The sequence below is a fragment of the Corvus brachyrhynchos genome, unplaced genomic scaffold (genome assembly GCF_000691975.1).
Source record: "Corvus brachyrhynchos isolate BGI_N302 unplaced genomic scaffold, ASM69197v1 scaffold26, whole genome shotgun sequence".
NCBI lineage: Eukaryota > Metazoa > Chordata > Aves > Passeriformes > Corvidae > Corvus > Corvus brachyrhynchos.
In genome coordinates this window covers 1,144,890-1,159,568 of record NW_008239324.1, presented here as the reverse complement: position 1 = coordinate 1,159,568, position 14,679 = coordinate 1,144,890, and the positions used below count along the sequence as shown (strand labels likewise).

The 14,679-nt window shown below is 46.8% G+C and overlaps 1 protein-coding gene across 1 annotated transcript; it reads left to right on the top strand.

The window, feature by feature from the left end:
* Positions 1 to 231: 231 nt before the first annotated feature.
* WFDC1 (WAP four-disulfide core domain 1) lies at positions 232 to 14,453 on the top strand. The gene is made up of 7 exons (XM_008638689.2): positions 232 to 626; positions 6,299 to 6,494; positions 7,246 to 7,329; positions 8,975 to 9,115; positions 10,108 to 10,149; positions 10,919 to 10,993; positions 11,786 to 14,453. Exons 1-6 carry the CDS (start codon positions 483 to 485, stop codon positions 10,975 to 10,977), a joined length of 666 nt encoding a protein of 221 aa, XP_008636911.1. The 5' UTR covers positions 232 to 482; the 3' UTR covers positions 10,978 to 10,993; positions 11,786 to 14,453.
* Positions 14,454 to 14,679: the final 226 nt, after the last annotated feature.

The following is a 14,679-nucleotide window of genomic DNA, read 5'->3' as shown; positions in this document are numbered from 1 at the left end:
TTTGGGTGAACTGTTTGCAAAAATCTGCCGAGCCCACCCCTCCAAGACCTTCATTTTCCCCTGCGGCAGCTGTCATCTGATCCCACGCTTTGGCTTTGAATGGGGCTCTCGCAGGATGCCAGATGTTGGGAACAAAGGTCTAAAAATAATCTTTCCAAGTAATCTTCCCGTCCATCACTCAAGCAGAGCGCGAGCTTTGTGTGAACATGTGAGCCGAGAACCTGATCTAACTTAAAGAAGTTCAACAGCAGCTCCCGGCTTCTGCCTTTGGGCTCCTTTTACTTTTTCTTTCTTTTTTTCTTTTTTCTTTTTTTTTTTTTCCGCCCCGCTTTTCCCTTCCCAGAAGCTGCGCAGGGAAAAGCGGCTCTCCGAGCGCTCAGCCCTCACTCTCCCTCCCTCCACATCTCCCTCTCTCCTTGCCAAGCCTCGGAACCGCCTGGATCCCGAGAGCCGCGCTCCTTATTTCATCTCTCCCTGGAAATATGGATCCCAGGCTGCTGCCAGAGATGCATTTCTGTAAAAAGATCTTCGCTGCAGCCTTGTGTGTCTCGGTCCTGCTGCCGGACCTGGGCTGTGCCAGGACTCTCTGGAAGCGTGCTCTGCTGAAAATGACGGAGAAATACGATGTGAGTGAGGGTGGGGGGATTTTGGGGGAGGATTTTGGGGGGAGCTGGGGATGCTCGCCGCGAAAGGGGAGTTTTCCTTACGCATTTTGGGATCAGGAGTATTTGGATCGGTGGCTGTCTCTTTCTAACAGGATTCCTTAAGTTTTCCCAGGCTGCACGGAACTTTTGCCACCTAGCTGCTGCAGGGGGAAGCTTGGGAAGCGCGCTCGGAGCAGGGAGAGGGCTTTGGAACGGCTTTTCCTGGAAACTCCCCAGGGCAGCAAGGCAAAAGTGACCGGGGAGAAGGGGGATGCAAAGCCTGCAGGTCCGGGGATAGGTTTGGTGGGAAGAAGATAATGGGATTTATGGCTTGGAGCAGTTAGAGTTCCCTGGCCAGCTCCTGTGCTGCCTTTTGGGGTAACTTTGGGTGAAATGTGTCCAGCTCCCCGAGATAAGGTGTGGTGGCATTGCCCAGGGTTCTGTAAATCCCTGGAGCACAGAGACCTCAGACCCCCAGTGCCCATCACCTCGAACGGTGGCGATCCCAGAAATCCGTTCCCGTGGCTGTGCCGTGCCTGGCACATTCCCTGCGAGCAGAGCTGCTGCCCACGCCCTGGCAGACACTCGGTGGCACCATCTGTGCCTGCCTGCTTTTGGCAGCCTGCAGGCTTCACAGGGCACTGAGCACAGCCACCGCTTCCAAATCCACTCGGAGCACGAGTGCTGGAGCTGGAACCGGGGCAGCAACAACTTACTGGGAGTGGAGGGGATGGTGCTGCGTCTTGTCCTGGTGTGTCTGGGCCGAACAACTGCTAGAGATGGCCGTGGAGGAAATGGAAATGAAAAAAGGAAAATTATTTGATAGCTTGACTTTTAGGACTTGTTGTTTAAAAAGAAGAAAAGTTATAAATTTGAAATTTTTACTTGATCCATCAAAGTCCCCTTAGAACTGACCCAAGGGTTCTGCCCCTTGAATTGCCTGGGTGCAAGCCCCCACCAACCTAATTTCTTATGTTCAGGTCTGATTGCATCTTCCAGCTGCTGCTAGCGCATAAACAGCACCTTGGTGTCACACGCAGATTCCTCCATCTGTTTCCTGCAGCTTTTAATTCAGAAAGGATGTTTTTATGCCCATGACTTTTAGAGTGATGTTTGTGCATGGCTAACATTTGGTTTGTGCAATTGCTGACTCAGAATTGTGACACACATCCCTTGCCCCTGATGAGTGAGCTCCAATTCTGTCTTGTCTCCTTGAAATTTTGCAGAAAACATTGTGCTGATATTTGAAAGGCACCTCAGGATTTTGTAAGACGTTTTCTTCATTCTAGCCTCTCCTGGGACAGGGAATACTCTGGTTTGCACTTTAATTGGAAAATGGTGATAAAAGAGCTGCATTTCCTGCAAAATCACTGACTGGAAAGTGCATTTATATGGATGTTCTTCTGCCATGTTTCAAAGTGAAGCTCAAATTTAATAGGAACTATTAGGTGAATGACCCAGAGAGATAGGACAGGAGCAGAACAGGAATTTACATGTTGATCTTCAGATAATGAGCCCTGCCCAGGCGAAGAGCCGGCTCCCCTGAGGACATATCCTCTTCTTTCAACCTGCACTTCTTCAAAGCACTGTTTTTCCTGGCATCCAGGTGCTACTGATCTGGCAAGCTCAGCTAGAATCGCTCATATTGACAGAAACATTGATCCAGGAAAAACAGAAAATACTTTTCTTTCTCCTCTTCAAAGCCTTGTCAGGAGGAAAGCGTCTGCTCTCCATCCTCTTCTCCACCAGGAGTGCATTCTGGCAGCCCCTCTGGTTTCTCAGAGGGGTGTTTTCTCTCCTACCAAATGCTGAGTGTTCCCTGCAGTTGGAATATCAGAGTCTGGGGGTAGAGCAGCTGATCTGTGAGTCACTTGGAGGGAGGGATGGCACGTGGAGGTGCTTATGGGACATGGGCCACAGACATCCCTGTGGGAGCCCCGAAGGACACGGGGGAGGGAGCTGAGCGAGGGCTGTGTGGTCTGAGTCCAGAAAATCTGAGGCTACAGCAGGAGGAGCGTATCCAGAAAAATGCTGGGTGCAAAATGACAGGAAGGTGTGAGGATGAGGAGCTGGCTTGTGGTCTGGCCAGGGGATTTTCATTCACCCTGAGGAAGGGTGTTGGTTGGCAAGGAGGGGTCAAGTGGGAATGGGGAAGGGAGAAAGGGGGATTGCAGCGTGGAGAAAAACCTGGCAGTCACAGTGGGATGCTTGGCTTCTGGCTTTAACAAATCCAGGTATTTTACAGCCAGAGGGACACTTGTCAAGTTCAGTGATTTGCAGCTGGTGGTGTGCAGCCCCCACACGCCAGGGACTGTTCCCAAAGGGCAGAGTGAGGGAGCCACCTGGGAGCGGGCTTCAGTTCATTACAAAAACACCCATCATGTCTGCTGGGAAGAACTGGGCCAGCCTGGATTTCATTCCACTGTCAGCTGCAGCAAGTGTTTCAGAAAAATCCCAGCCTTCTTTTAAAGTTTTCCAGAGATGAAGAATTCCTCACAGCTGCTGTAATGCTCTTCCAACAGTTTATTTACCCTCCAGCCAGCTGCCATAAATCAGCACTGGGGTACCCTCTTTGTGCCCCAGGTCAGCACAATGAGATTTCTGGCCCCCATATCCTGAGAATAACCTGTGAGCAGAGCAGCCTCAGCCTCCCCTTTGGAACCTGCACACACAGAGCCCTTTTTCAGTGCTCCCTGCTTTCCAGCCTTTTAATCACTATTGTGCATTTTCTTGGAGCCCACCCCAATCCTGCAGCATTCTTCCTCCTGCAAGCAGCAGAACCAAAATGACAATCCCAGAGCCAACAACAGGAGAAGATTATTCCCATTGCTTTGGTCTTGTCCTTCAGATTGCTTAACCTGCCTTCAGTCTGGTGTTTGCCACTTTGATCACCAATGACGTGTGATTCTCCAGGTCTTTGATGGAACTATTGGGGGATTCTAAATTCTCCCTGCCTGTGTACTTTTTTTTCAGAGGAAAGGTGCTTTATGGCCAGTGTTTGGGAACAGCTGCCAGGGCCAGAGCTGGTGGTGGGAGGCTGAAATAAACCTCATGTGTCACCTCGAGGGGCTCCATGCAGAAAATGAATTAGCAGAGAACTCTGCTTTGACACAAGATCAGGGACCAGTTCCAGGCACAAATAACAGGACAGATCTGGGATTTTGGGGAGGAAGACTGCATCCCTCAGTTGCTGTTGAAATTGTGGCTGAGACTGAGTGATTCCATTCAGGCTGTTCCTCATCCTTGTAGACTTCCAGGGTTCTTCAGCTGAACTCTGAACTTTTCCCCTTAGCTTGTTTCTGGCTATCTCTAAGGCAGATATTGTCATTAAATGATTTAATAAGTCTCTCTGATGTAATAATTCAAGTCTTGCATTGAAAAATGTTCTTAAGGAAATTTTGACTGTCGTCACAATTTGTAAAAATAATAAATCAGAGCCAAACTGTGAATCCTGGGAGAGCTTCTAAAAAACCTTGTAACCCAAACCTGGGGACATCCTTAAGCAGGTTATTTTGGGGATTGAGGGAATCCTGTTTAATGCACACAGAAACAAGGAGCAACGGTTTTATTAGACCAAATAAGCAAAATATTCTTATTTTGAAAGAAATTAGTTCTGAGCAATAGGTGAGCAGAGAAATGGGCAGGGAAGTCAGGAGGTACAAAGTTATTTGGCTGCAACAGTTACATTGTTCCCCAACGGAAATTTCATTTATGGAGCCAGCTGTTCATTGCAATTTTGGCTTCTTGGTTTCTGAATCATCTCTGCAGTAATTGTTTGGCCATTTTTTCATGTATCCATTATTTGCCAGTATTATTTTGGTCACATTTCTGTCTGCAGATGACCTTTCAAATAGAACAGTAGACTGTGGCCTTCCAGGATGAACACTCCCTCCAACAAGGAGACCTATTCAATGTTTGGAACTGCACAGATTTATTGTTCAGTGCTGCCTTATATCCCAAAATTATGCCTGGTCTGAAAATTTTCTCTATTTAAAGAGAAACATATTTTATCCAACAACACCCAAAAATATAAAAGGGTTTTTTTCAATATCTTCAAGTTTAAAGGATGTTTCAAATTTTTTAGAGTGTTTGCAGCTTTTGAGGAGTGGGCTAATATGAGAGCTTGCAGCTTCAGCATGGAAAACATCATCAAAATTGGGTTTTTCCAAATCTTTTTAGTGGTTTAAACAGCCTATCAATTCAGGGGAAAACAATGTCACAGAAGGGTTTTTAAGGAAAAAGAGGAAAATTTTTGCTGGTATTGGGAACAGGGCAGGAGACTGTCATTAGTGATAATATCAGAAATTCTCTGTCTCTCTGACACTCCATCTCTGTGCAATGGCCTCTCCTTGGTTTTTGGGAGAATCCGTGTGGGAACAGGCTGCTGTCAAAGGCACAGATGCTCCAAAGGAGCTATTGGGGGTTTCAGCAATAAGGATGGAGCAGGATGTAGGTACAGAGGGATATTAATCTCATCTCAAATTTCTCCATAGCCTGGTGGTGAAATTTCCTAGAAACCCCTGGGGGACAGTTGCACCATGTTTTTCCTCGGAATAACACCCCCAGTTTCTCATCACTGGTTTTGGAACACACCAGTGATTGGGCCACATGTATATTTATACACATTTATTTGTATTTATGACTCTTAGCAGCCTGCTCGTGAGGCCATGGCAGCGCTCACCTCACAGCCCTGGCTTGATGCTGAGCTCTTGTAAAAGTGCAAATCCAGATTCCATCTTTTGATTTTATTAGAGCTTGTAAATGGTTGTTAATAAATCTGAGACCTGAGTGCCCTGAGCACTTTCTGCTGCCCTGGGGAGCTGAGCTGGAGCCCAGAGGTGAGCGAGTGGTTGAGCCACAGGTGAGAAAGGAGTGGGCTGGGGTGATTCACCTCTCTGCTGCAGGGATTTGGCTTCTTGCTAAAACATTCCCAGTGTGAAAAATATCTGAGTGGTGCCTCATAGATATTCCTGCTAAAACCCTGTGCCTGTTAATCCACTTTACACCTCCCTTGTCCCGTCAGTCTGCAATGAGCAGCTCTCCTTTCTGTGTCACTCAAACACGGCCTCATTTCCTTCGGGATGAAGCTGGCATCACTCTCACAGGTCTCACCCACCCAGAATGTCCCATGTTTTAGAAATGGTCTCCAATTTAACAACCCAGAGCTCCACAGGGTGGTAAAAGGCTCCCCTATAAATTCTGGTCCAGACAAGGTGATGGAGGTGGAAGGAGCCCACTGAGGAGAGAGGTGCTACCAGGGGCATTTGTTCCATGTCCCAAAACAACACAGTGCCCTCATTTCCTGCTTCCCTATCAAAGTGTTTTGGTGTCCTCATCATGAGGATGCCTGGAGTCTTTCTCTCTGTTTCCCAGACAAATATACAAGACTTTAAAGGATTATTTTCAATCTCCTAATTTTCATTGCAATAACCTCAATTATAAAACGAGTTCCACACACTCATTTAGTGATTGGTTGCTGTTCCCAAAGCACTTCACTGGGGGGATCATACAGCTCTGGGAGAGCTGGACAGTTAACCCACCTCTCTGACGAATCCTCAAAAAACCGCTTCGAAACCCCTTTTCCTGCTTCAGCTGGCGGGATGTTTGGTCCTCACCTTACGCCAAACCTGATTTCCTTTTCTTCTCTTTGCAAGGATTATGAGTACCCTCTTCATTCTCACAGTTCCCACTACCAGAAGAACGACCGGTGCCCGCCGCCGCCGCAGAGCCTCCCCGAGCGCGCCTGCGAGGTGCCCAGCTGCCGCTCCGACTCCGAGTGCGAGCGCCACAAGCGCTGCTGCTACAACGGCTGCATCTACGCCTGCCTCGAGTCCGTGCAGCCCCCGCCAGGTACAGCGGGAGCAGTGGGCAAACTGGGAGAGAGAGGAGCTTGCAGAGATGGGGAAGGTGGTGGTGGTGGTGGTGGTGGTGGTCATCCCCATGTGCGTCGGGTGTGGGGTGGGAGGCTTGAGTGCGAGTTGGGGATGGAGCTCAGTTCCACCCTTCTGGTTTCTGGGGGGATGATGAGTTAAAAAGGTGTCCAAGGCCAGCTGGTGTTGCAAAATTTCCACGGGGTCGAACTGTAGAAGTCAGTCTAGGCCAGTTCTTTTTCTGGGAGGGCATTTTCTGTGCCCCGTCCCTGGCAGTGTCCAAGGACAGGTTGGACGGGGCTTGAAGCAACCTGGGACAGTGGAAGGTGTCCCTGCCTGTGGCAGGGGTAGAATGAGATGAGATTTAAGGTCCTTTCCAACCCAAACCATTCTGTGATCCTGTGTTTCTATATCAGGAAAAGAAGCAATCCCAGCCTGAATTAGTGCTGACCGAAGTGAGGCAGCCACCTCATCATTCCCTGCCATGGGAATGAGAATGTGGAGCAGCAGCTGCTTGGGCCTTTAGGACACCAAGTTCTTGTGGCCCTGGGTAACATCCACATCTCCCTTGCCACTGGGACAACAAAAGCACAAATATAAGTCAAAATCAGATCCAAACGTCAGGCAGCCTCCTCACAGGCCCCTAGAAGAAATCCATGACTTTTCCATAGTTCTGTGCCCCGTGGCTGCTGCATTTTGACACTGTGATCTCTTGTTTCTGTCTTCTGCAGTCCTGGATTGGCTGGTTCAGCCCAAACCCCGCTGGCTGGGAGGCAATGGGTGGCTTTTGGATGGCCCAGAGGAAGTCTTACAAGGTACAGGACATTTCTCTGTCTTCTTTGCAACGTCCATAATCACACAAAAGCCTTGGAGAATAAATCCCTCATATACAGAGCTAGCCCAGGATGTTGGGCTGCTGGGGCTGCTGGTGTTTGTCTGGAGTTTCCATGGGAATAAGTCCGTGTGGTGCTGGGGGCTGGTTTCTGGTGCAGTAAATAAATTACTTTTTACGGATGGATTATCCAGCAGAACACTAGGAATGCTGCAGGGAACTGGGCTTGTACCCATTCTTCAAAGAATTACAGATATATCTTTGTTTTAGATAAAGGCTTTGTCATTGTACACGTTTTCTGCCAGCTTCCTGATAGACCGTAGGTGGACTTGGAATGGGAGATCCTTTAATCCAGAGCGGCCTCATCACCCAGCTGCCTTGGGCTGGGGCTGTGGCTCTTGGATCTGAAGGGTGCCTTGGACAGGAGCCCTGGCAAACTTCTGCAGAGTTGTGTCAAGCTCACGTGAACCTGGAGCATCTAATTTTGTAGATTGATAATGAGGTTGTGCTTCTCAGGTTCATTCCATAGGGAAAAGGGTTTTAATTAATTTTTTCCAATACCTAGAATTGAAATAAGGAGGGAGTGGGGGGGGTGGGAAGAGAAGTTTTCTTCTATGAGACATTCCCAGATGTATGGACACCTGAAGTTTTTGGGTTTTTCATGGAAATGTTAACCCAGCTTTTGATCAGCTTTAGTCAGATATGGGAGGTACAAATAAATTCCCCTCTTTGGTCTTACACAGATGGTATCAGACTTGCTGAGCCTTGACTTTCATGTATTATGGAAACTCCAAGTTCTTGAAGAGAAAATTCTGCCTCCAGCTCATTGGAGCTGCACAGCTAGAAATAAGATAAAATAGGTTCTTCCTCATCCATCCTTGTCATGCTTATATTATTTGTTCCTTATCTGAACACCTTCATCTCAGCTTGAGGGAGTAATTAGGGAGGTGAGAACCATCAGTCACGGCATGAGAATTACAGCAGAGGTCCTCGAAATTAAAATCCTGCAAATGAGAGGGTGGAGCAGCCCTGTGGAGTCTGTACATTTAATGGCCACAAACACTGCCTGAGTCCTGCTTTACCTTCCCACTCTGTGCTGCCCTTGCTGCCTGTCCCGGGTCAAAGTGGTGAAACCTCTGTTTGGGACAGGGGTGGCACTGCCTGACCCCGCCGTGAGTCACAGCTGAGGTTTGGATTCAGCAGCAGGTCCATGGGTGTGGAGCAGAGAGCAGAGCAGGACACTGCCAGCTTCCTGCTCACGTTCCCAACTCCTCAACCAGCCAGAGCCCTGGCTGGGACACACTGACCCCTGCTTGGAGGGGATAGCTGCATGGAGGGGTCACCAGCAGCAGGGTGGGCAGCGGTGGGTGGTCTCCAACCCCAGGCTCACGCAGACCCTGCACATCAGGCTGTGGGGAGGGTGTTGTGCAGGGATTGGGGCTGAGCTGTGCCAGGACACTGGTCAGGCTCCGTGTGAGGTGTGACTGGGATCACCCACCCGCACAGGGCGGTCTGGAGGAGCCAGCCCCGTGCTGCCCTCGATGGGAAGGAGTCTGGGGTCCTGCCCAGGAGCAGGGGCTGTGTGGTCATGTTCAGGGTGGTTGGTGACCCTCAGGCTTCTCTTGCAGCCGAGGCCTGCAGCACCACTGAGGATGGGGACGAGCCCCTGCACTGCCCCACGGGCTACGAGTGCCACATCATCAACCCGGGCAACGTGGCCGAGGGCATCCCCAACAGGGGCCAGTGCATCAAGCTCCGGGGAAACCCAGGTCAGTGGGCTCCCACCTCCCTCCCTCTCTTCGTGCATGCTGATGTGTGCAGGGCAGAGCCAGAAAGGAAGGGAGCAGGACACCAGGACACTCTGTGCCAGTGGGGCTGTGTCAGCTGAGCAGGGGGTGACCTGCATGTGCTGTTACTATGCAGCACAAAAATTAGAAATATTTCTGTGTTACTGCACACTTCAATAAGAAATCTGAGTTGTAAAGTCCAGTTTTGTCTTCTGACTTTGCTTTCTGCATCCAAAACTTTGTTGCCTTTATTCTGCTGACACATTTGCCCAGTAAAGGAACTTATAGAAGCCAAGGTATTTTTCAGGAGAGCTCATAGCATGTTTAGATATTCATTGAGTAGTAAGATATGTACATTGGCACTGGGCTACAAATCACCTCAGTGTAGAGACATCAGTTTTGCCATTTGGTCGCTGTAAAAACCAGGGGAAGCATCAAACCAGATCTCTGAGCTGCTTCCAAAACAGATTAAAAGTTTTTCCAGGGTTTTTGGATCATCTCTTTTATAACTTTTTCTTTAATAACATTCATAGTAACCAATGTAATGTAGTACTGTGGGGGTCTTAGACATGAAGTATTTCTAAGGGCTGAAATAATTATATGAATGGCAATCAGAACAACCTAGCTGGAACTCGAATTATGTAAAATACTAATAGATGGTCTGATATGTTACCCAAATTTAATTTCATTTGGGAAAGCCTCTGATTCCTTGACTTGTAGCTACTGAAAAGATTATAAAATGCTAGTGGCAATCCCCAGTCTTATGACAAGTGAGTTGTGTCCACAGAGCTCAGTAGTCTCAGCAGTTTATAAGAGGTTTATAGCAGCCCAAATTACTTCAGCTGCAGAGGACTTTTATTTTCCTCATTGTGAGGTTATTGTGTCCGTATCTCTAATTTCTCTGTGCTGTACACCAAAGGTCAGAGCTTAACAGAGAAAATGAAGGCTGACTCACCATGTACCTTCTTTTCCAGATGGACACAACCTGAGGCATAAGTATTACAAGGAATATTTTGGTAAGCTGAAGTGTTCGATTTTATTATTAAGCTTTATCATTCCTGCAATTTGCTCCTTAGGAAATGAAGGTTTGTACACAGAAAAAAGAGATTCTTTAGCCCCAGCTCTCTATGCCTTGGTCAGATGATGTTATTTTAAGATATGCAATGTCCTGACTGTGGACTCCTGAGAATCAGAATTTTCAGCTGTGACAGAATGAGTTAAATGGTGCAGCCTTCTTCCAGGGGAACCACCCAGTCCAATAATCTTTTGTTATTTTTAAGCATATTTTTGGAGCTTTGCTCTTGGCCCAGGACTCCTTGCAGCTGAACACAGAGCTCTGTCAAAAGCAGGGTCTTGTACTGTGGTAAGAGATAAGGGAAGGCTGGAGCCCAGTGAACCAGTCCCTCGATGTTCCCTGAGAGGTGTCAGGTCCCTCTCACAAATCCAGGTCTCAAAGAAAGCAGGAGCATCTCCCAGACCTTTCCTCACAGCTTCAAAGCTCCTGGTTTCTCCCTCTTGGATCTGGATCAGACTGGAAGTGACATTCAGGTACAACTAGAGAACTAGATATCTTTGATATCAAATTTACAAACAGCCAAATCTGGCCAGTTTGGCTATAAAACCATTAAAGGATTCCCTTTCCTCTATTCCAGTGTGGGCTATCCCAGCTCTCCAAGAGAACTGCTGAATAATGGGACCAATAAAACTGCACTGCTGAGAGAACCTTGAGAAACCATTTGCCCCAGCCTAGCCTAAAACCTGACTTTGCTGATCTTTGTTTTACAGGGAGCAATTCCAACAATGTGGTCGGCTACGTGAAAGACCAGCAGAAGCATTTAGGCTAATTGAAGGTCTGCCTGGGTAAGTGCCCTGTGAATAAAGGGAAAGCTGGGTGGAAATAGCTGGTGCTTAGAATTCGATTATTCAGAGAAAAGATCGTCTGAGGGTGATATTTCCTCTAAGCAAAATGCTGGAGTAAGGACAGCACTTAAAACCCTCCACAGGTGCATGAAGCACTCTCATTCCACCAGACACACCTGATTTCTTCCAAGAACCTTTGCCTTGTGGGTATTTAGAGGATGGAGTGACTTTCAGGATGAAAAATAAATGCTGCAAAACTTGATGTGCCTTAAGACTTTTTGGGGGCTTTTCCTAACGCAGGTGTAACTGGTCCTGCCAGGCAAATTAAAAAGCTGTTTATTCAAATTATTGACTGCAAAAAGGGGTCAGTCTTGCAAATACTTCAGCACACGGGGGGTTTTATGGGACAATTTTATGTGTGTGAACAGTTGTGCTGAGCACTAGGACCCTCTTATGTGAGCAAAGGCACATTTATCTGGCCAGAGGCAAGCCAACAGCAAAAGCTCCATCCATTTTATCAGCCTTGCATTAGGCAAGAATGAAAATATTTATTATACCAGAAGTTCTGTCCCAAGATGGTTTTCTCAACACTTTCGGCTTCACTTTAAAATTAACTTGGGCTTAGCTGGGAGTTATGAAAACAAAGCAGTTCAGTGTCTTTCTGTACCTACGTCAGGCTGGCTGTTGAGATTACTCAGCTACTTAAGGACAAGTTCTGTGCAAACATCCCAGGAAGGATAAATATTTTAATTCCTCTTTTTTTTTTCCTTTTTCTGTTTGGTTTTCACCCAGCTGGACCACTCTGTCAAGGAATGCTTTACCCAGCAGCTTTCCGGTCCCACATCTCCACAAGCACATCTCCAGCATCCCCCTGATCCCTGCCCATCACTGACAAAAAAATTTCGTTATCCAAGGAACAGGATGAGTCCAGATTTTAACCCCATCAGGAGGGGGAGAAGTGTGATCCCCTGAAGGAAACCACCCTGGTTATCAGCTGCCCTTCTCCGAGTGAAATGCAAACACCTCCAAGGGACCCCAGTGAGCCACAGTGCCATGATCAGGCTGCTGACACAGAGCCTGCCCTTTACATGCTTGTTGTGTGACCAATTCAGACTTCAGGCCCATGAACACAACCCAGTGTTACCACAGTGATGTCAGAATTCTGCCTAAATGTCATATCTAAGGTGCTTTAAAATAGGTGAGACTAAAGAGGTTCTCTGGATCAAAGCCAGTGCCTGCCTGTCTTGAACAACTCCTTTAAAGAAGCCTTTTCATCAGCTTAAAATTCAAAGAAACCTGCAAGTCTCTTCTTTGCCTGTTTACATCCAGGTTTTACCAGGCTTGACATCCACTCTAAATGGCTAAACCTGGAGTCTTAAGAATTTGAGGAAGTCTAAGCTAGGAGCAGAACCAGCTTTATAAATGTTTTTAGGTTACTTTCCTTTTCTCAGTCTGGTGAGCTGCAGATTCAGAGTTAATAATGGAACAGATTCCTTCCTGCAACATCCAAGCAGACTCACAAATGCATGCCAGGCTTTGTAATGTGCTGGTTTTAGCCAGCACAGTTAATACTCAAAAAAATCTGTGTTTTTGTACCTGCAAAAGCTCAGCAAGAGGCCTGAAGTCTGGATAATTTGTTAAATGTATTAGAAAAGCAAATCCAGGATAAATGTGTGTGATGACAAGGATTGTCTGGCAGAAGGGCCACTGCTCCTCAGGACTCCTGTACCTTTGTGTTGGCTTCCATAAATCCTTAAGGTCTGGTTATTTGTATTTGGGCCTCACAGCTTCTTTTAGCTGTTTAGCATTACACAATGGAAAACACATTTTCTATTAAGGTTTTCCTTTCCTGTGGCAGTCCTGAAGGGACAGTTGCATTTATTGTGACAAATCAGCCAGAATTGTTTGGCAGAAAAGCCACATTTGCTCCATGGTTTAGTCCACATCCCCATCTGCATGCATGAAATTAGCATTTTAATTTGCACAGTAGTAGCACTGCATATAAATATGAATACCCACTTCACAAGTGCAAGTGCCTGCTTCCACTCACAAAATACAGGATTCTCTTTTTTCCACTCACTAAATGGTTTAAGCCAAATCCAGGACACCTATGAACCTCTTGATACTTTGCATGTGACGTTTGCAGCTGGAGAGGTGGAAGGTGCCAAACTGCTCTTCTGTTTCCTATTCTAAGCACAGTCCTGGGTGCTTTACAGAGCAAAGGAACAGCTGAAGGGCTCCACATTTTCCTAAATATCGTCATTTGTTGAACCCACTTTTTCATGCCTTTTGTTTTTTCAAAGTGCAAGGAGTTAAATTGCAACACCACGTTTGGACAGAGCTGTTTGTAGAATTTTATCCTGCACAGCTTCCTGCAACGAGATCTGAATTCCTGCTCAGACACAGGAGCCACAGGATCAGAGAATTGTGGACTGGTTTGGGTTGGGAGGAGGTTTAAAGCTCATCATCCTTCACTGGACCAGCTTATCCAGCCCCAAATCTGTGTTTTATAGTTCCAGTCTCTGTTTAGAGCAGAAACTTGCCGCTACCCTCGCTCCTCAGTGCTGCTCAGTGAAGTGAATTGATTTCAGTGAAATGGATTGATTTTGTTCAGCCTTTCTTTCTGCAGAAAAAAATCAAATTCTGATTAAATGAGCAAAGCCCTCCAATGATCACTGTTGAGCCCCGAAGAGTAAATGCCAAACTGTTCTGTTTTAAACTAAAGAATCCAGTACCTAAAACCTTGTGAGGAGCTAGTTGAAGAACTGGTGTTGAGCGTTCACAAATTTGAAAGATTAAAAAACTTAAAATCTCAACATAATCTCTCAAAGCAGCCCAAAATGTGCTTGAGTGGACACATTCACTTCAGTGTCTGGGTTTTTTGTGGCTGCAGAAACACGTACCTGTCCACCTGGCTGGGACAGTACAGGAATTTTTTGCTTGCAAAAAGAATTTTTAAAAAAAGAAAATTGACAAATTAATAATTTGATGATGAATTTCTGTTTACTGGCTGTTATCAAAGCCATCACTCTTCTTTCATGGTGCTAAAATGTTCAGGAGGTTTTTTTTTTCCGAGCTAATTCAAGTTATTAATTGTCAAACTCAGAAACAAAAGCCACAGAAGGGACTTGTCAAAGTGCTGTGTTTTCAGCAGTGGCATCCCTCAGACACTGAAATGAAAACACAGAGCAGGTGAGTTGTCCTCAGCTGGTCTTCTCTCCAAAGACAGGTGCTTTACCTGGTGCAGCACAGTCGGAAATGACTGGTGTAGGTTGTTTTATTTAATACTTCCATTAACACTTTGCAGCATGTTTGGTGCTATGATCACCTTCCCTTGTGTCACTGAGTGCTGACAATGCCATGGCCTCCCCCATCCCCGAGGATCTGGGAAGCCCCAGGTGCACAGACACGTTCAGGTTCTGCTTTGGTGCTCAATAAAAAGCGACCAGTCTATTTTTCACTTGTTTCACTAGTGTCTTGTTGATGTACCTTCAGCTCTGGATTATGGAAAAAAGGACAAATCTTTTAAATTTTTAGTTGTTGGGAGAACTCACCTAACACAGGCACAGGGAGACAAAAGTCATTTTGTCCACTGGAAAGGAGGTGACAGACCCCAAAACACATCCACCACCCCTGCCCCCTTCCAGAGGGGGTCAGACCCTCAGTTCTTGGCCCTGCATTTCCAC